General features: G+C 38.9%; 2 protein-coding genes across 4 annotated transcripts in view; one reads left to right on the top strand and one right to left on the bottom strand.

Annotated features, from left to right (window-relative positions):
• Positions 1-402: 402 nt before the first annotated feature.
• On the bottom strand, positions 403-19,575 carry MZT1 (mitotic spindle organizing protein 1). 2 transcript variants are annotated; one of them, XR_006712655.1, is made up of 4 exons: positions 18,763-18,970; positions 7,974-8,119; positions 3,444-3,638; positions 403-2,154 (listed from the first exon to the last, which is right to left on the bottom strand). XR_006712655.1 is itself a non-coding variant. In XM_045478749.1 (3 exons), the coding sequence occupies exons 1-3, from the start codon at positions 18,833-18,835 to the stop codon at positions 2,131-2,133; spliced, it is 243 nt and encodes an 80-aa protein (XP_045334705.1). In that variant the 5' UTR covers positions 18,836-19,575; the 3' UTR covers positions 403-2,130. The 2 variants fall into 2 exon arrangements, 1 of the variants encoding a protein (XP_045334705.1); XM_045478749.1 differs by lacking the exon at positions 3,444-3,638 and having other exon boundaries at positions 18,763-19,575.
• Positions 18,483-22,043, top strand: part of BORA (BORA aurora kinase A activator) — a 29,140-nt gene continuing 25,579 nt past the window's right edge. The window contains exons 1-2 of one of the 2 annotated variants that reach the window (XM_045478728.1): positions 18,483-18,736; positions 20,173-20,340. In XM_045478728.1, the coding sequence (XP_045334684.1) occupies positions 18,599-18,736; positions 20,173-20,340 (306 nt within the window). In that variant the 5' untranslated portion in view covers positions 18,483-18,598. The remainder of the gene's footprint in view (positions 18,737-20,172; positions 20,341-22,043) is intronic. The other variant, XM_045478737.1, reaches the window with a different exon arrangement.

The raw sequence follows: 22,043 nt of genomic DNA on the forward strand, positions 1-22,043 counted from the left end.
AAAAAACAAACATGAAAAAAAATGTAAAAATATATATACATAAAATGTGGCTTAGGGCACCTGGGGGAGGGGCAGAGAGACACAGAATCCCAAGTGAGCTCCAGGCTCTGAGCTGTCAGCACAGAGCCTGACGAGGGGCTGGAACTCACAAACCAGGAGATCATGTGACTTGAAGTTGGACGCTTAACCCACCCAGGGGAAGCCTGGGCAATGCTAATATAGCTATCTCCTTTAAGTACCAGGAGAAAAATATTCCATTTCACACCTCAAGCCTGATTTTACACTGTAAATTTAGTCTGCCCTCAAATAGTCTTCATTCACATGTAACTAATCAGCATCTAAATATAAGAATACCTACAGAAACACAAGTTGTACACACAAAAGCATAAACGAAATCAAAAGTACATGCCAATACCACCAAAATGGTTTTATTTTTGTCACTGACAACATGCATAACACTGCCAATTGTATCATTATAATTTGTTTTGATTTCGTTAAATAGTACTTAAGTATGCATTAAAAATATATGTTTACATTTAAGTGTAACACATTAAAGTTCTTTGTAAACATACTCAATATATTTTCCTGCTTTGTTTCATACATAAATAACTTAATCTACAAAATCATAAATAAAACTATTAACTCTTGTGGCCTAAGGGTATATACAAATTTTGAAGCCTGACAAATGTGTTCTCTTTATAATTTTTTAAGTAACAACATGCAATATATGCAGTGTTTATTAACAAATAAATGATTTAGCATCACAAGTCGTTATTGTCTCCCAACCAGGTTCTGCCAATAGACCTTCCAGTGCCCTTGGTAAAGAGGTTATCCACTTACAAAGTCAAAATAATTAAAAGATGAGATTTTTACAACAGTACGGAAGGTTGCCACTTAGATACTACTAAGCCTTACTTTGAAGAAAAAAGCTGCTAGAGTAAATGCTTGTACTATCATTTAAAAGAATGCTAACAAAACCTAAAATAAGATCAGATTAAAATATTAGTCTTGGGGAAAATATTCCATTGAGATTCTGTTACAGGAGCAGAATTAACACTATTGTAAATTTCCCAAAATTTATTTTGAACCATCACTTTGATTCATTAAAACTTTCAGGGAAAAAATAATGACACAAAAAAGTGACCTTAGAAAGTTGATACTTACAATTCCTGATATAGAACATTTGATTATTTACTTTTTGTTTAATGACTGCAAATATGTATTCCTTCAGAAAATATCATATTTGTTGAAAGATACTTCCTCTTTAGTGATTTATTAGATAACCACTCAAATTTTTGTTCTGTAATAAAATTAAAGAATTTTGCCTGTTGGAAATGTTTCACTATGCTTTATTTTTCTAGGCCATCATGTTTAGAGTATAAAACTTAGAAAAAAAATATTATCAATTAATATTCTCATTAAATGTAAATAATCCAAATGACAAATAAAACTAAGCACTGTCATTACTTTTAAAATCTAAGTTTCTAAGTTTTATTTTTCAGTCAATACAAAAACAATCTGGTTCATATTATTAACTGCCAGAAAAACTTCTGTTTAAAAAACTAAATATTCTTTGTTAAAGAGCAGATGAAAACAATGATTTCCATGCTCTTATAGGAAAGATTCTGATATACCTAAGTCTAAATCAAATCCATAAATAAGGTGGCTGAAATTCTGCCAACTTTTAACCCAATACAACATGAATCCACGGTTATTTTGCATAAACAATTCAAAATTAAATTTTATAATGGAAATGTCAACAAGTCATAACTACTACATTACTTCTGATGGGCTCCACTATACTTCAACTAGGCACAGCAGATGTGCACATCTGATAGACAGACTGCTTAGAAAATTAAAGCTATCAGAGCTATAAATAAGGAATACATAAATATGAACCAGCATTAGAGCTGTTAAAAAAAAGTAAGATGTGATGTAAACACATCTGATAGTTCTCTCTGTAAGCCATTTTCCACTGATTTATAAAGCTATGGTTTTATAATTCTTTTAAAAAGGAAAATGTTTCTACACTGCTGCATGCAGTAATTTCATTGTACATTCTTGACTACAATGCAATCTTCAAATCCTCTTGAAGAGCCTGACATATCTCATCAGGATTTCTCCAGAAAGTCAGCTTGTCGCATTTTCAGCAGCCTAGAACAAGAAAGTAAGTTTCATTATAATAAAATCATGGAAAAGACACCACAGAGATATATTTGTCAATACTGTACTGTCATTAACAAACAATTCCTCCCCCACATATACCAAGCCACTTGCATCAGGATAATGCAGTGTTTTTCACTTTTTGCAGTACATTAGAACTACTTTTGAACTGACTGCTAGGCTAACAGTGGAAAATTGTTATATCATCTTAATGCAGTTAACGTAAAAATAAAAATATACTGCTACTTGAAAAACTGACCCACAGCAGACCTTGTCCACACACTGTATCCACCTTATCCAGTCTTTATTGGTTTATCTGTTTCTGCATGTTTCATTTTAGTGTGAAAAGGGGATTAAGAATGGAAAAGACCTTTCTGTTACAGGGCAGAGAAAAAAAGGGCAAAAGGAATACTGAACACATGGCTAATCCTGCCTCACCTATTCCACCAACTAGTATACATTCCCCGATTATTCTGCAGGAATTTCCAGACACTATAGTATTATCAGTAAATGATTTGATACAGATTTCTAAAAGATAAAAATTTAAACAAGAAATTTCTTAATTCCAAATATGAAAATGATGATTTTAAACAAGTGTTTCAGAAATACAGGGTAAACTTGTAATTCATGTATGTTTCAACTTCATAATTAAAACTTGCTTTTATGTTTAGTCTAAGTCCGAAGGCCTTTCATGAAAATCACTTAACGTGCTGGGAAAATTGTAGTTCTCAATCTGAAACCTTCTCTCTGCAATCAACAGAACCTACCTCGTCCAGATAGTTGGCTATTCTAATTAGCCTTTCGCTTCTTTAGGTTTATTATTCACAAAGATTAGAAAACTAGTTTCAAAAACATTCCCCTTATTCTAAAAGATTTCTTACTTCTTTCTACCTTTATAGGTTCTTATATTAGTTTTAGCTACATACTTTAGGCACTTTGTCTTCTTCCTAACCCACTTTTTAGTATCATCTACTTCAAAGAAGACTTGAAATAATATAGACAACTACAGAAATTTTTAAAAATTAAAGTACCTTTAACTTTTTGTCCAGCCGCATTCCATTTTCATACGAATTTTAGAGATTCTCCTCCAAGATACAGACATTGAAATAAGTATTTTCACCTAAACTAAGCAAACCATTAACCCTGTACAGCATTCCCATTACATGAATGTAGCACTACTCTGTTTGAAAGGACAGTAATGGCATCCTAGAGAACTAGTTACCAGATTGTCATTAGAGACTCCAAAATCTCGTAAGCATTGGCCCTGGGGAAAAACCAACCTTAACAAGTCTTGTCTTTCACACTTCCCTTTCCTGTGTACATTTATTCCCTCCTTTGGGAGGATGGGTGGGGACACAAGACTTATTGAATCCCTCATTTCTCTCCCAGCTGTCTCCAATGTCCTCATGCTGTACAAGACGTTCATACAGTGAGGAGACACGTCGGTCACCCTAAGATATCATCATACAGGACAGCTGCAAGAGAAAGGGCAAGGCTTATTCTGCATGGGAATGCATCAACAGTACAATTCAAGGCCCCTTGGCACTAAAAGTAGAAGATACAGGAAAGTAGGTTTTGCCCAGAATTTCTGAAATCACAATGTGTGAATGATTACTTACACATAAATACTAGCTCTAAGGAGACAATACCAAAATTCAGTGTTGATAGATCATTCATAAAAATAAAGTCTATTTTTTAAAAACTGCACCTAATGTCCTATCTATGCTGTGAGAGATACACATAATGTGACATACCTATTGATGCTTAAGAAACTGACCTAATTGTGTTACACACAACCAGTTACTTTTACTATAAATGACTTAAACATTATCAATATACAAATCTATGAGAAAGAAAGGCAAAATAATTAATGAAGAATGGTTGCAATTTTCTACAGTTAACTAAAGAACAAAGGAAAAACTGGATGTTTCAGACAAACAGCTCCTTGCAACATTTCAGGATGTCCTCGATTTATATTTTACACATTCTAAAATAGAGTTAAGTACCATACAATTATATTCTAATCACCAGGATTTCAAGGTAAAGGCAGTAAAACACAATAGGAACAGTTTTTCCTTACCCTATTTTTAGTTCTGAAAGAAAAAGTATGAGAGAAATTAATTACTAGCAACCACCCAAAAAGGGGAAAACAACCATACATTTAAAAAGTCTATAAAGATGGGGCGCCTGGGTGGCTCAGTCGGTTGAGCGTCCGACTTTGGCTCAGGTCATGATCTCACAGCTCATGAGTTCAAGCCCCACGTCAGGCTCTGTGCTGAAAGCTCGGAGCCTGGAGCCTGTTTCAGATTCTGTGTCTCCCTCTCTCTGCCCCTCCCCAACTCATGCTCTGTCTCTGTCAAATATAAACAAACATTAAAAAAAAATTTTTTAAAGTCTGTAAAGAGTAAAGAGTGGTCAAGGAAAGACAGGTGTGGTTCACATTATTTTTAAAGTAGCATACCATCTAGAATGGTATTTGCCAAATATCACTGGTTATCTTGTGGGTGGTTCTGAAGGATTTGTTTCCTTCTTTAATACAAATTATATACAGATTTCAAAAATGCCTTTAAAGAAAACATGAAAAAGTTCTAATTAACAATTTTCCTCTTTGCTACAAACTTTTCAGGATTCTCCTCCCGGTTTTTGTTTTTGTTTTTTTTTTTAAATATTTATTTTGAGAGAGAGAGAGAGAGACAGAGAGAGAGGGAGGGAGAGAGCATTTGCCTGCAAACAGGAAGGGGAAGAGAGAGACAGGGAGAGCCAGAATCCTAAGTAGATTCTGCACGGTCAGTGTGGGGCCAATGCAAGGCTCGAACTCATGAACTGTGAGATCATGATATGAACTGAAATCAAGAGTTGGACACTTAACCAACTGAGCCACCCAGTGCCCCAAGTCTGAATAGATTTTATAATTATTTAAAAACCTGACTAAAAGAACTTAGTAATCTTACATGCACAGTTAACAAAAGGTTCACATTCAGAATACTTAAGGAAAGACTACCAGTAAAAAAGGGAAAATAAGCCAGAAAAAATGGGCAAGCAACTTGAAACGGTTATCTCGCAAAAGAAAATGGCCAAAAATATGTAAGAACATCCAACCTCACTGGTATTAGAATGCAAATAAAACCATATAAGAAACCTACACATACCCAGCAAAAATGACTAAAATTAAAAACACTCCCAATACTAAGTATTGACAAAGACGTGGAGCAAGGAAGGGAAATTCGTATGCTGCTGCTGGAAACAGAAATTAGCACAACTACTTTAGAAGAGTTTAGCATTATCTATTCAAGTTGAAGATAAACATAACCTAACAACCAAGAAACTTTATTTCTAGAATACACACCCAAAGGAAATGCATGCATATATGCATCACGAGACATGGACAACTATACTCATAGAAGCATATTCCTAATAGCCTCACACTGGAAGCAATCGAATGTCCACACAAGGTAGAAAGGATAAATAAATAGTAGTATATTTGTGTAATGAAGCATGATTATTCCAGTGGAAAGGATTGTGTTACAGCTACACACAACATAAATGACCCTCACATGATCCCACTCATAAGTGGAATCCAAAAAAACAAAAACAAAATCAGAATCAGACCTATAAAAAGTGAACAAACTGATGGTTGCAGAAGGGAGCAGGGAGGCAGATGGGCACAACGCGTGAGGGGAGAGGGAGAAACAGGCTTCCGGTTACAGAATGAATAAGTCACAGGAATAAAAGGCGAGGCATAAAGAAATATAGTGATGTCATGGGACAGATGGCAGCTTTTGGTAAACATATAACATAATGTATAAACCTGTCAAGTCACTAAGTTGTACACCTGAAATTAATGTAACATGGTATGTCAACTATACTCAAAAAAACCAAAACACAAAAACTCTCTCAAACATGTTAAATGGGGGCGCCTTGGTGGCTCAGTCAGCTAAGCCTCTGACTTCAGCGTGGGTACTGATCTCGTGGTGCGTGGAGTTCAAGCCCCGTGTCGGGCTCTGTGTTGACAGCTCAGAGCCTGGATAGAGTCTGCTTCAGATTCTGTGTCTCCCTCTCTCTGCCCCTCCCCTGCTCATGCTCATGCTCTGTCTCTCTCTCAAAAATAAAGATTAAAAAAAACCATAATGTTAAATGAAGAACTAGGTAAAGATTGTGCTCTAAGATTCTCTTTATATCAAGCTCGAAAATTTTATAAAATTAGCCTGCAGTGTTTAAAGACCCATGTTAGACAGTAAAACTGTTCAAAGAAAGTATCTACCATAAAAGTCAGGACAGTAGCTACTGGAAGGGGAACAGGACACGTTAGTGATGGGGGAGCTCCCAGGAACTTCTGGGTGCTGGCAGTGAGAACTGTACAGATAGTCTCTTTATGATAAATTTTTGCTCTGTGAATATGCTCTGTATACCTTTTTGTGTTAGTTTCCTTCCTTAAGAACCCTAGCCTTCTTTCATTTTGTCCCGGTTGCTTTCAGTCAGGCTGGCAGTGTTCTGTGCACAGACAGTTGACTGCATCTAGGAGTCATGCACATAATCTCCTTACCACATCCACACCCTGGGCCTTCTCTCCAGAGCATGCTCTGGGGTAAGGCTGATAATTTTCCAAATCAAGTGGTGGTTCCTTTTCACTTACCAGTTCCTTCCTTGATTTCTCATTCCTCTTTTATTTTTCAGTAGCAAAGGAAAAATCAGACTGCACTTTCCACACTTTGCTAGGAAATTTCCTCTGCCAGCTATCCAAGTTCATCACTTACAAGTTTTATTTTTCTTCCAATAGTAAAACATAATTGAGCCAAGTGCTCTGTCACTTTATAGCAAGGACAACCTTCCCTCCAGAGTTCAATAATATGATTCTCATGAGGTCTCACCAGAAGCCCCTTTAACGTCCATTATTTCCAGCAACATTCTGTTCATAATAATGTGTGTATTCTCTAAGACAAATAAAGCTTTCTGTACAGCTCTCCTCTCTTTTCTGTGCCCTCACCAGAACTGCTTTTAATGTCCACAGTTCTACCAAGTTTTTTCAAGGAAATCTGGGCTCTATTAAGTGGTGTAAAATTTTCCCACCTCAACCCATCACCCAATTCCAAAGCCACTTCCTCACTTGTAGGTGTTTATTACAACAGCACCCCACTTTCTAAAAGTGAAATCTGAGTTAGATTTCTAGACCTGCCATCACCAGGTTCCAAACAAAGTGGGTGGCTGAAAACAACAGAGATTTATTTTCTCACAGTTCTAAAGGCTAGAAGTCCAACATCAAGGAGTCAGAAGGCTCTAGCAGAAGATCCTTCCTTGCCTCTTCCTAGCTTCTGATGGCTGCCAACAATCCTTGGCCACCACTCTCATCTCTGCCTCCACTGTCAAAAGCCATTCTCCCATGTCTGTCTGTGTCTCCACATGGCACTCTTTTCGTGTATCTTGGTCCAAATTTTCCTTGTCTAATAAGAACATCGCTCATTAATCCGTTATGAGCTCACCTTAACTTAATTACACCTGCTGATACACTATTTCCAAGTAAGGTCACATTCACAGGTACCGGCCTTGAACATATCTTTTTGGGCACAGACACAACGTTAGTCACAACACAAGGAAAATTCTAAACACAGCTGGAGACTTCTGTGAGAGACAACATGGTCCACGATAGTAGCAATTTTTGTAGTTGAACAAATGCTACAAAGATCCTGGTTTTCAGAATTTCTAATGGTGACAGAAGTTAGTTTAATAACATTTAACTAGGATCTTTCACATAAATTCATTAAAAAATAAAAAAGTATTTTTATTTACAATGAACTAACATACAAATCTCTAACCTTTAGGGCTTCAGTGGCCTTGCGAAGTTCCTTAATAACCGACGATAAAGCTTCTGGGTTAATTCCTTGTTCACAAAGACGTACACAAATAGACAGAGTTTCCATATCTAAGCCAGTATTCAAAATTCTTGAAATTTCCAACAGAACTGAAAAAGACATTGAGAAAACTTCAAAAAACTTACATTTAAAAATATGCACACATTACTGTTTTTAATTCATAGAATACTGCACAATATCAAAGAACTAGCACAGCATCCCTAGATTTTGAAATTGTCAAGTATACTGTCTTGCTCTTACTTAGTCCTAGAACCAAAACTAGACTTATACCACCCTCCCTCCACATAACTGCATTTTACACTGTGATTTATATTCTACCACTCACTTAATATCTTAAGTATATGCATCATAATCAGGATTATTCTGAACATTTCCCCATTTTTTAGTAACCTTTTACAATGTAATTTAGTCACATAACATCCCATTATATGAAAACACCATACATTACTTAGCTACTCTATTTTAAGAGTTAAGTGGGTCTCATGTTTCCCCCACTGAAGTAATACTGTGATAAGCATCTGTACATACTAATTTCATTTTATTAGGATAAATTCCTAGAAGTGGAATTGTTCAGTAATGTACATATTTAAGGCTTTAAAAGTGCTTAGAAGCGTCTACAATTTGACGGAATCATGTCTGTTGAAATCTAATAGTAAAAAACAAAAGTTTATTTTTTAACTTCATTTTTTATAGTTACTTCATTTTATTGTAGTTTATAAAAGTAATTGACATGAGAAACACTAGCAAAAAGCAGCACAGAATATAAATACATTGGCTTCATTAAATTTTGTTTTATGGTGGTTGTTCCCCAGAGCATGTTTAGAATTTGTTAAGTCAATGGTCAACATATTATCTATTGCTTCCTGTATTACTTTCTCTTGGCATTATATTTAGAAGGTTATTCCCCATGCAAAGATTATAGAATTATCCATCAGTATATCCTTCCATCACTTCAAAGTTTATTTCCTGCCCACCTATAAACATTTAAATATTTAACTCCCTGGAGTTCGGGTGGAAAATAGGATCTGAAATAAGTTCACTGCCTCAATACTATTTACTGAGTGACTTATATTTTTACCATTCAATTAAGATGCCACCTTTATCACATAGTAAATTCCCATTTACCTATGGATTTGTTGCATGTCTATCTTATTTAATTACTAATTTTTATCAGCATGTAGAAGGTTCAAGATTCTTTGTAATCTTTCATTTTTGTAAGCTTTTTTGTTCTCTCAGTGAACTTAAAAATCCTGATCAATTCCAAAAACAAACTCCAGGTGGATTCTGACTTGCATTGCATAAAAACTACGGTGTTGAATGGACAAGTTAACAATACTGAATGATCCATTAAGTCTAACTCCTTCTGAAAACTATTACACTATTCACAATGTGCATGAAATGGACCCTTTTCACCTTTTTATATCAGACATTCATTTTCGTCTCCAGAATTTCAAGTTTTTTAAAAAAAAAAGTCTCCCATGCCTCTAATTAATTTTTTGAACACATGGAGTACAGTTCTAAGGTCCTTGTCTTACTAATTCTAACGGTGTCAATTTTGGGTCTGTTTCAACTGATTCAATTTTCTCCTATCATTGGTTGCATTTTCCTGCTTTGTATACTTAATAATTTTTTATTAGATGCTTGACATTGTAAATTTTACCTTGTTGGTTGATAAGTATTTCTGTACATATTCTTAAGCTTTGTAATGAGATGCAGTTAACTGAAAACAGTTTGAGTCATTTAAGATTTACATAGTCAGGATTAGAGCCCTGTTTAGTGCACAGCTAACTGTTCCCCATCACTGAGGAAAGATGCTCCTGAGTACTATACTCAATGCCTCGTGAATTATGAAGCTTTCCATTCTGGCTGGTAGAGAGAAGCCTTGTAAAGGCATGGTGTACTATTCCTTCTAATTCTTTTGGATGCGTTTTCTAGCTTTTTGGGTACTTTCCTCATACATATGTGCTAATCAATGCTCTTCTGAATATTTGAGGAGGACCCTTCTCCTGATGTCCAGAATCCTCTCTCTGTAAGCTCTTTCCTCTCAGGTATTCTGTCTTGCAAACTCTACCTGCCTTGGTCTCCCTGGACTCAATAACCTCCTTTTGCTAACTCAGGGGGTCCAAAGAGTTCTACCTGGGTTCGCAACACCCCCCAACTGCTGGGAACTCTCTAAAGGTACCAAGAACAGGAAAGTACTGGGCTCACTTCATTTACTGTGCTTAGGATCACTTTCCTTCACAGCCTGATGTCCAGTGTCTTGAAAACCATTGTTCTATATCGGTTTTGTTGTTGTTTTCCAGGCAAGAGGGTAAATCCGGGTTGTTCCTCCACCATGGCTGGAAGCTGACAGCCCTTTCCATTTCATTTCTTCAGTCTGGATATGCCAACATACCAATAATGCTCTTCAGTTGTATGCAGGCTGTAATTCATGTTATGTTGAATTTATTTCACTAACTCTATTTTGAGATTTCTAATTTCCCCTCAGAATTGCTTGTTGTTTTTAAGTTTATCTAAACTTTTTAATGTTTATTCACTTTTTGAGAGAGAGAGAGAGAGAGAGAGAGAGAGAGAGACACGCGTGCGTGCGCACGAGTGGGGAGCGGGGAGAGAGGGAGACACAGAATCTGAAATAGGCTCAAGGTTCTGAGCTGTCAGCACAGAGCCCAACAAGGGGCTTGAACTCAAGAAGCCCTGAGATCATGAGCTGGCTGAAGTCAGACGCTTAACCAACTGAGCCACCCAGGCGCCTCTATTTAACCATTTTTGAAAGACAGAGCAGGAAAGAGTGCAAGTAACGGTGGGGAGTGGGGGTGGGGGTGGGCAGAGAGAGAGGGAGAGAAAAGAATCTCAAGCAGGCTCTGCCCAGTCAGCAAGGAGCCCCAACGTGGGGCTAGATCCCATGAACTGTTAGATCAAGACCTGAGCCAAGATCAAGAGTTGGGACGCTTAACCCTGAGTGACCCAGTGCCTCTGCTTGTTATTTCATAGTTACATGCTTTTTTATAACCACTTATTTCATGACTGTTGTTTCTGCCTTTACCTATTTGAAAGTATATTCTTATCTTTGGCCATTTTTTGAGATTTGTGTTTTCTGTTTCTTTAAGTATAAGCCAGCAGGAAAAGAGAATGCTTAAGTGTCTGCTCTCTAGAGGCTAAGTACCTCTTAGGTGAGTTCAAATGTCACCTTCATTACTTAGTAAGCAAGGTAACCTTTCTATGCCTTTATTTTATCATTCTGTGAAAGTGGGGTAATAATACTTTACAGGATCATTGTGAGGATTACAGGACATACTCAGAACGCCGTGTCCACTGGCATCTGGTAGTGCTCAAAAAAAGAGTTACCTGTTACTACTAAACTTTCTCCCTCTTTTTCAATTTGTATGTGAGTTGTTTATATTTTTCATCTACCTTAGGTACTTCTGTGACTTCTGGTTGGAAGCTCATCTTCCAAAGGAGATCTTTATTGATGTCCTGAATTGGAGAAGCATTCTTGGACCGGTAGTGTCACGCCAGCCCCAGCCCTCTGGATCAGACTGGTGGAAACACCCTGGCTCCAGACCCACAGGACACACGGACGGTCCTTCCCAATCCCTGGCCGTGGCAGATGGCACATTTCTGGCCCCAGCTTCTCTCGGGCAGGGCAGCATGCTTTGTCAGGTTTCATTCCCAATATCCTGCTGTGGTGCCCATCTGCTCTTCTCTTTGGGGAAAACCTCTCTTTCTAACCAGGAGATCTTCCTTTCTTGTTTTTAAACATTGCTGGGCTGATAATTGCATGTTAATATTATTTCCGGTCTTTTTTATATGCTTGGAGCAGAAAGTTTCGGCGAGTGCTCAATCATCATCAATTTTGATAGTGAATCATCAATTTCTTTAATTTTTAGTTTTGATTGTTTTCACAAGTTCATTCTACCTTGCTTTGGTATATTCTAAGTGATCAGTGCAGATACCCATAATATGCTCGTAATACTTATTTTTATTTTGTAGCCAGTCATTTTTAACTCTACTGAAGTTTTTCGGTTTTCAGTTGATTCTCTTGTGTTTTCTAACAGATAATCATTTTACCTACAAATAATAGTTTCACATCTTTCTTAACAGTCTTTTCCTTTTCTTATCCTACACTATCTGCTAAAACTTTCCTATTAATGCTTAAAAAAAGCAGTGAAAGCAGATATTTCTGATTTTATTTAGAATGCTTTTAACATTCATGTTAAGGATGATGGTGATTTCATATAGCTATCCTTTGGTGTAACATTTACTGTCTTCTTTGCTAAGACTCTAAAATTAGGAAAAAAGTGTTGAGTCTTATGAATACCTTTTCAGCAAACACTGAAATAACCAGGTAGTTTTCCTTTTTACATAGCAAGAGAGTACATTATGTTGCCAGACTACAGTCACAGAAGAACAATAAGCATGGAAAATCCCTACTTTTACTGTAAGCAGTTAGCAAGCCTGCTCTTTACCTTGAAGTAGAATAGATGTTACCTCATTCCTCACATTGGTCACTGTAAACATTTCCCTGAGAAATAGCAGGAAGAAAGAACAGTCAGGGCCTTGCCTTCTTGGCCTCCAGAGCAAGAATGTGCAGGTATGCTCAGGTCTCATAGGCTGCATCTCTCAACAGCGACACTGCATGACTTCTGACACTAGGCTTAAAAAGATAATATAATTTCCTCCTGACTCTCTCTTGAGACACTCTCCCTGGCAACCCAGCCACCAACTGGGAGCAAACCCACATGTTCCAGACAACAGCCCTGCTGCAGGCCCAGCTAACAGGCAGTGTCAACTAGAAGATATGTGAGTGGGGCGCCTGGGTGGCTCAGTTGGTTGAGTGTCTGACTCTTGATTCCGGCTCAGGTCAGGATCTCACAGGTCATGAGTTTCGAGCCCCACGTCAGGCTCTGTTCTAACAGTGCAGAGCCTGCTTCAGATTCTCTCTCTCCATCTTTCTCTGCCCCTTCCCACCGCTTGCTTGCTCTCACGCTCTCTCTCTCAAAACAAGTAAATAAACTAAAAAAAAAAAAAAAAAAAAAAAAATAGAAGATACGTGAGTGAAGAAGCTTTGGGATGACTCTAGAATAAGCACTAACTGCAATGCACGAGAGACCCCCAATGAGAACTACCCAGACAAGACTGACCAATGTCCAGAACTGTGAGAGACAAGTAACTGTTGCTGTTTTATTTCACTAACCGTGGGATGGTTTGTTACAGGACAGCAGAAAACCAGAACACATACTCTGACCCTACTCCAACTCGCCAACATTATCATCACCATCATCATTAACCAATACCGACAAATTCTCCTCTCCAGTTTTCTCTTCCTGGTAGACCCCTATCCATAAATGCTCTGCTCGCTCTTCATGCCTTTGTTCATGCTTTTCTCCTCTGCCTTTTTCTATGTAATTCCATGCTCTCTTTCAGGTCCATCTCAGTACTAGTATTTCTTTCCTTTAAGCTTGCTTATAAGATTTATGTTGATCTTTACTTCCTAACTTCATAACCTGTTGGTAATAAGTACTTCTATAGTGCCTACTGTGTAATTGGTACTTACATGTATTTTATGCCTATGTTACTGCTGTAAATATAGTTATGAAAAAGGTAAATATGGTCCCAGTCCTCATGAAATTATGGTGTAGGTGAGATAGATATTGAAGTAATAACTGATCCTTGTTAAAAGGGAAATAGGGACAAGAAAAGCATACCTCTAAAACAAATTACAAGGACATCCTACTTAGTTGTGACAGTGTTTAGGAAAGATTTGTTCTGAAAAAGTGACAGTTAAACTTAGACTTCAAGGTTGAAGACAACCTGAATAATGCAGAGGCAGGAAAAAGTGCAAAGAGAGGGAGAGTGAAGAAAACAGCTTGTGCAAAAGTTCCTGTGCTAGACAGAACTTGGTAAGTTCACAGAATAAATTCATAGATCTGAAAGGCTCTTCATGTAAAGGCGATGTAATTACAGGGGGAGCATAGGTGTAAAATATGAGAAAAGATAGACATGAACACACACTAAGGCTCTACTGAAGATTTCAGAACTTTGGCAAGATATAAAAACGGGAGTATACAAACAGATTTTCATTTTTTTTTTTTTTTAATTTTTTTTTTCAACGTTTATTTATTTTTGGGACAGAGAGAGACACAGCATGAACGGGGGAGGGGCAGAGAGAGAGGGAGACACAGAATCGGAAACAGGCTCCAGGCTCTGAGCCATCAGCCCAGAGCCCGACGCGGGGCTCGAACTCACGGACCGCGAGATCGTGACCTGGCTGAAGTCGGACGCTTAACCGACTGCGCCACCCAGGCGCCCCCAGATTTTCATTTTTAAAAGACTTTGGCTGCACAGTATGGAATAGATCTTGGAAAGAGAGTCCAGTTAAGTTATTGCAATCTTGGTGATAGAATGGCAGCTGGCATGAACAGGATAGAGACAAGTGGTTCAATTTGAGATGTAGGAAGAATTGAAAGGGCTTAGTAAAGAAAAGAAGGCAGGGAAGGTCAAAGAAAGAAAAATGACTGCTAGGTTTATTTCTCCCATCAATAATTAGACTGACAGCAAGGAATACACATTTGTTTCACTGACACTGCCTTGTACACTGTGAACTCTCTTAACTCCTTTTTCTAGCTGACTACCTGGTATAAAACTAAGCAGCACTACAGTGAAAGATAAAGAAGTTTTTTTTTTTTTTAACACAATTGTTAAAAACCATAATTACCAGTAGTAATTGGAGGCATAAAGAAAATATAGGAAAACAAAACTCAAAGTATGAAACTATCAATAAAGAGTATCTAAAATTTCAAAACGCTGAAAAGCAAAAAAAGGTCACTGAGTACACTGGAGGACAGAGAGAGGGGTAGCTGAAAAAGCTGACATTAAAAAAATTTTTTTTTAATGTTTATTTATTTTGGAGAGAGAGAAAGAGACAGAGCACAAGTGGGAGTGGGCAGAGAGAGGGAGACATAGAATCTGAAACAGGCTCCAGGCTCTGAGCGGTCAGCACAGAGCCTGACGCAGGGCTCGAACTCATAGGCCATGAGATCATGACCTGAGCTGAAACCAAACACTTAACCAACTGAGCCACCCAGGCATCTGGAAAAGGCTGACATTTTAAAGAAGGAATCTGGGAGAGAATGTTAAGAATCTAAAAATGAGAGCAGGGGACTGATATAAGACTGTATACTAAATTAGGACCAGAATCGGTCAGGTTCCTTTCAGAGTGAGCCACACAGATAAACTATAAAGTCTACTTGCTTCTGAAGTATCATCAAAATGCTTTTATTTCATATTAAAAATAAAAATGTTCATAGCTGAGTTCTACAACCCTAACATCATTCAGATCCGTTAAAAGATTAAATTACTATTAGCTGACTCTAGTACTGATGGGAGAGGAGTAAAATGAGGGGAAATATACTAGACCTTGAAGGAGGAAAGTCAGATTCAAAAACTTTTGGCTCTCATGGGTGGATATAAATACAGGGAAACCCCACATTAACAGAGTTTCATATATTAATGCTATTTGGGTAGCTAAGTCTAGCCCGTTGGGCAAGCTAAAGTTTTATTTCTGGGAATGAATGTGAAGGAAGATGGGATTATAAAACGATTAACATGTAAACTTGTCCAATTCAGTGTATGGTCAATTATTTATAGTGTGTCACTGTGTTTACCTTTGTGTCTCAATTATTATAGACAACATGGAAAATATAGTTTTCTGTTAACTTCACAATAATTCAACTTCACATTTTATGTGACTGTCTTAGACTCTAATTATGGCATGACATATGGCAGGGATTTTCTGCAAGTTTAGAGTTCTAACGGACATAATAGTCCCTAGCTGCCACATTTAACAAATGGTGATCCAGTGCCAACCTGGGGCCTTTCTATCTTGAGGTTTGTGGGCAAACTGTGTATAGAGGAGCAGCATTCTCAAAGTCACATAGCCTCTCTTTGAATTTTTATTTTTAAAACAATCTGTCAGGGGCACCTGGGTGGCTCAGTCAGTTGAGCATCGGACTCTTGATTTTGGCTCAGGTCAAGATCTCACGGTTTGTGGGTTCGAGCACCGTTTCAGGCTCTGCACTGACAGAGTCTGCTTGAGATTCTCTCTCTCCCTCTCCCCTGTGTGTGCGTGCTCTCTCAATAAATAGACTTTATGAGGCGCCTGGGTGGCTCCGTCGGTTAAGTGTCCAACCCTAGATTTTGGCTCAGGTCACGATCTCAGGGTTCAGGAGTTTGAGCCCCACATCGGGCTCTGTGCTGGCAGTGTGAAGCCTGCTTGGGATTCACTCTGTCTCCCTGTCTCTGCCACTCCCCAGCTCTCTCTCTCTCTTTCAAATCAAATACATAAACTTTAAAATAAACTTTAAAGAAAAAAACGTCATTTCTTCACTTTTTCACATGCTTATACTCTCAATAATCATTTTACACACACTTCTCTCAGTAAAAATCTTGATGCAACCAATACAATCAGTTCTCATTTGTACATTGGCAATTCCACCAGCAATAAAATGTGAGTTTTTCATTCAAATGGGATTCTATGGCCATATAAATAAGAACCTGAGCATAGCTAACGTAAGAAAACTAACAGGAAGTGAGGCCCCTTACTCTCTATTCGGTTAGAAAACCCACTGGCTTCCAAGCAAAGATGTAAAACGAAACCAGCATCGCCCCACTTTTTGAAAGTTCATCTCCACTTAACGTTTACGAAAGATCTATATTAATAGCTATTTTTGCTAACCAAAAGAAATCCAAAGAGGGTTAAAAAAAAAAAAAAGGCAGAAAGTGAAAATAGTGTTCAGTGCTTGTTTGCAGCAAGCCATTAGCATGTAACCCCAGCATTTTGAGCATTACTGCCAAGCTCCTTCCCCAGGAATTACACTCAGTATCTCACCATCAAGCTGCCAGAGCTTTGAACTATTACCGGGAGCACATGTGCTTTATCTCTATTTCTTTGGTATATCTGTTAACAAGATGTGTCTTAAGGTATCAGAAAAGTCCAAGAAAGATTATTTTCTGGATTTGAGAACACTCAAAAAATTTTCCATATAAGTTAATACTAACTGCTTCTTCACTTTATACCATTTCAGCTTAGGGAAAGTTTCATGGGAACACTGCTTTCGGAAAGCTGGGGAAACCTGTAATGTTATACACATATCACTTCTTATGTATTTAAGTCCACTTACAAAATAAAACTAATAAGCTGTAGTACACTGAGAAAGAACAGGAAATAACAGAACAAAATTCTACGTTTCGGAGAAACACCAAATAGATTCTTGGTAAGTAAAAACTTAGATGCAAAGATTCTAATAATATAAGTAGTTCCTTAAAAAGGAAGCAGCGGGCGCCTGGGTGGCTCAGTCGGATAAGCGTCAGACTTCGGCTCAGGTCATGATCTCACAGTTCGTGAGTTCGAGCCCCGCGTCGGGCTCTGTGCTGACAGCTCAGAGCCTGGAGCCTGCTTCACGTTCTGTGTCTCCCTCTCTCTCTGCCCCTTCCCTGCTCATGCTGTGTCTCTCTCTGTCTCAAAAACAAATAAACATTAAAAAAATAAAAAATAAAAAGGAAGCAGCAACCTGTGCAGAAAAAGCAAGAAGCCTTATTAGAAGCCCCCATAAGAAGCAGCTGAATCACTAAGTGGGGCCCTACAGTAAAGCAGACAAGGAGATACAGCGGGAAGGCTGACACTACTTAGTGAGAACTGCACACCACAGTTAGGGTTCAATAAAGATGGAGACTATGTCAGTATCCACTGGAAAATGTCAAAAACGCAATGTTTTAACATCCATCAAACACACATAGGTGGATGCGAATAAAAAGGAGACAAAGGATTCTGCAAGTGGGATGTACACGTAACATAACATAAAAATAAAAGTAACTACTTTTTGATCACCTTTGATACGCCTTTACCTGGTTGTCTTAAATATTCACAATAACCTCAGGAGGAAGTGATCTCATTTTACACAGAATAAAGAAAGAAGCAAGCTCAATGATGTTTAAGTAGCTTGTCTAAACTCACCCCCAGGAGTACAAAGTGGCCGAGCCGGCAGAGAGTAGAGAGAACAGAAAGGGTAACTCCAAGACACGTCTAGCACGTGCGCGCAGGCTTTACACCCGCTTGCTTGCGGGCGCGAAAACAGGTTAAATACACCTACAGCCTCAGACACGGGCGTCACTTGATCCAGGACGAAACAGAGCAGTTATGAAGGGGTTGACCTAACAAGCGCCCACTGTACTGCTAAGAGACAAAGGACACAGAGGTGACCAAACACACAAGGCCACTGTCTGCAAGGGGCTTACAGACCTGCAGACTGTCCTCGCTCGGGACTATAAGGAAGGGGGAATCTGCACCAGGTCCTGCTCAGAAGTGGGTGCGTGGGGCGACAACGGCTCCCGAGGCCTGCAAGGGGGGAAAGGACAAGAGGACCCGACGCAGCGAAGGGGCGTGGCGCGCGGGGAGGGGGCGGCGCGCGGCTCCCGCGCGGTAAACACGGAACGCGTGCAGGGCTGACGTGGGGGCCCGAACGTCGTGCGCGCGACAAACTACGCAAGAACGAAGAGACAACTCCCAAAGGATGGGGCCATCAGCCCTACGGCCCTGGCGGGTCCCTTGGGAGAACCCTCAAAGATGCTGTTTGGGGCAGGAAGTGGACCTAAAGTCCTTCTGGACTCATCGCCGCCTGGGAGGCCTGGCTGCGGGAAACGGAGACAAGGTAAAGGGGGACTAACGGGCACTCACCATCCATGGTCTCCCTCACCGCGTTCAGATTCGCCGCCGCCGCCGCCGCCCCGGCACCGCTGCTACTCGCCATGGCGGAGGCCGAGGGAGGCGGGAAAAGGGCCTGACCCGGAACTGGAGCGCCTTCCTTTCTCCTGGGCAATCACACCGCGCGTCCCCAGCTCACGCCGGGCAGGCTCCGCCCCTCGCGCTCGTCGCCAGCGTGAGGCTGCGTTGATTTAAATTTGGAGCCTCGTTACTCAGCGCGGAATGTGAAGCGAGGAGTTGCCATTCGAATTTACTACGCGGCCTCGATGCGATTGGTTGGTTCGCGGACAGCGGTACGTCGCGATTGGCTAGCTCCCCACAAGGCCCGTGCCCTGGTTGGCCTAAGACAGCGCGGAAGCGGGGAGTTAAAGAGTCTGTGCTTGTCGTGGGAGCTGGCCTGGCCCCTCGGGAGCGCCCGGGAGTCGCCTATTGGGGGGCTTCCTTTTTACACACACTACTAGGTATGTTCTTTGTAGTCCCTGGCCTTTCCTCTTGTCTGGAATTGGAGAGATCACTTTTCCTTTCTCGGAACCCACCTGCCCACTGTCCCCGGGGTGAATGGGAGCAGCGAGGGAATAGGTGAGGAAGGGTTGGGGGGTGGGGGGGACGCCAAAGTATGATCGTGTAGGGTTGGGGGTGACACTGGCTTGAGTGTCCACCCTGCTCCTCACCCAACGAAACCAGCTGCTTCAGCCTTCCAAGAAGTGGATTCTTTATCCACGGTCGTATCCCCCGATGACTGAAAGCAATGCACTCTCGCCTTCTACCCTGGAAGTCAGCGAAAGGAGGATGTTTGAGGAGAGGCAACCAAAGGCGGTTAATTTCTTAGCCCTCATCAGTCATACTTATTTGATTGGTGCTAATGTGGAGGAAAGGCACCGTGCACAGGCTTCCTCGTCTCGTATTTGCTTGTTGTAAATAACTGTTGTTTAGTAACTGCAGTTTAATAGGCAATTGCTGGGATATCCGAAGGTTGTTCAAAATGCTTCGAGATGTGAAATAAAGAAACCATAGGTGTAAGTCCTTTAGTTGAAAAGAGTTTTGTGTCTGTTGTTAACATTTAGTTGCCTCAGATCGATCCTGAACACATTCATATTTGGGTGACTGCTATTTATATGCCACTTAACTTCTCTGAGCTTAATTCTTCTGCAAAATGGTATCACTACTACCATACCTCTCTAGCCTTCAAGGTTATTTTAAGGATCGCTTTAGAAACTATATGTGATGCCTCTTTGTAAACTATATTTTTTTAAAAAACCCAAGAGCGTTAGATTTTGAGGTGTTTTTTTTTTTTTTTGCGAAATATGCTTATTGAATACATTTTAGTTGTCCCAGTGAATGTGGAACTTTATAGTTTTATTGTCCATACTTATTTCTTTTTAGTTTTCTCTCTGTGCTATGGGAGATGTCAAAGAATCAAAAATGCAAATAACACCGGAAACTCCAGGAAGGATCCCAGTTTTGAATCCTTTCGAAAGTCCTGGTGATTATTCTAATCTCCATGAACAAACGCTCTCCAGTCCTTCTGTTTTTAAATCAACGAAATTACCAGTAAGTTATTCTTGACTAGTATTTATAAGTTAGTGTTTACAAACTATTTTAAATGTAAACATCTTTCTTAGCAAGTTAAGGGAGAAATTTATCATGGAGCACATATATCTGGAATGTGCTTTTTTAGTTGTAATGTTCACTATAGTGTAGTGGTTGGGCTAAAAATAAGTTAGCTAGGTGGATTTTTTTGTTTTTGTTTGTTTTTTTTTTGTTGTTGTTGTTAGCATTTCTCCTTTTTTTTATTCAGTAGATAATATGTTGGCTTCCTGTAACTAGATGTAGCTAGATAGTATGATTGCTGATATATTAACTAATACCATATTCCAGGAGAAGCTATGTTCTCTAATTATCTATTCTCATTTATTCAGGAAACCTATTTGCTGCTTTGTATTCGATAAAGTGCTAGACGTAGAGAACAAGTCAGGGTCATCAGACACAAACTCTCAAGAAGCTTGTATTCTAATACAGAGATCACCAAACTATTTCTGTCAAGGGCCAGACAGTAAATATTTTAGGCTTTGCGGGTCATCTTGTTGCTGTTACAACTAGTCACCTATGCCTTGTATCACAAAAGCAACCATAGGCAATATGTAAACAATGAGACCTTGCTGTGTTTCAATAAAGCTCTCTTTATGGACATTTAAATTTCATATAATTTTCACATGTCATGAAATGATAATATCCTTTTAGTTTTTCCAACCATTTTTAGCTTGCAGATTGTAGAAGCCAACCTCTACTCTAAAGGAATAGACATAACTAATCTAGGGACTTCAAAACAATATATGTGCCACGATTAGTGGTTAAACACAAGGGTGATATGGAAGGGAAAATGCTCTTGGAGGTTAGGGAAGACTTCATCCCTCTAGGTTATGTTTGCTGTTATTTGCCACCTAACAAGAGCAAGAACACTGGAGTTCTTTTGAAGTATACTCTCTTAACCTAGTAAATTACCTAGAAAAACTGCCAAGTGTGTGGCTGTTTATACTACACTTTCATACCAGCTTAAACAAAGACCAAGTGGAGGAAAGTTTTACAGTTATGTAGTTTATATTGAGTCATGAATCTGACCTCGTGATTTTTTATTGAACCTTATTAAATGTTAGCTATATGTTAATATAGAATAGATAATGGATTGGCTGCAACTTAATCCTCAAAGCCAGAATGTGTGGCATGTTGACCTTTTAAGCCTGATTTTTGTCAAAAATGCATTCTGAATTACAGATTAGGTTTTGGATAAGTTTTTGGTTCAGTTGGATAGTTGACTACAGAAAAGCAGCAGTGATTACCATTCATAATTATTTTAAGGATCAACTATTTTATGAACCTTTGTAGGCACTTCTGTAGTTAGTACTTCGTTTAGTTTCACTTCATTCGTAAGTAAAAGTAAAGACCTATGATAACTCTTAAAAAAGATTTTTACTTGGGCATGGTGCATCACTGATGAGTATTAATTGTGAAATTTCTATACTTCATTATTCTATTGTGACTTTTTTCCATTATTATGTAATTTCAAAAATCACCCAAATGGAAGATTTGGGTATTTTAAAATAGATATGGTCCAGTCAGTTGGTTTTATGATTTGATTATCATTTGCCATTTAATTTACTGGTAAAGCCAAATTTTAAAATATGAGCTTTAAAATACTTTTGTATTATAACCATTCACATTATTTTTGAAGCTGACAGTTGTTAGCATTGTGATGA

Source organism: Leopardus geoffroyi, chromosome A1 (genome assembly GCF_018350155.1).
Source record: "Leopardus geoffroyi isolate Oge1 chromosome A1, O.geoffroyi_Oge1_pat1.0, whole genome shotgun sequence".
Taxonomy (NCBI): Eukaryota; Metazoa; Chordata; class Mammalia; order Carnivora; family Felidae; genus Leopardus; species Leopardus geoffroyi.

Coding starts and splice junctions, on each gene's coding strand:
- MZT1 (XM_045478749.1), bottom strand. CDS start 18,835: ATGGCGAGTAGCAGCGGTGCCGGGGCGGCGGCGGCGGCGGCGAATCTG. Junction 8,120..18,762: donor GGTGAGGGAGACCATGGATG/GTGAGTGCCCGT, acceptor TGTCTTTTTCAG/TTCTGTTGGAAATTTCAAGA. Junction 2,155..7,973: donor AGGCCACTGAAGCCCTAAAG/GTTAGAGATTTG, acceptor TTCTTGTTCTAG/GCTGCTGAAAATGCGACAAG.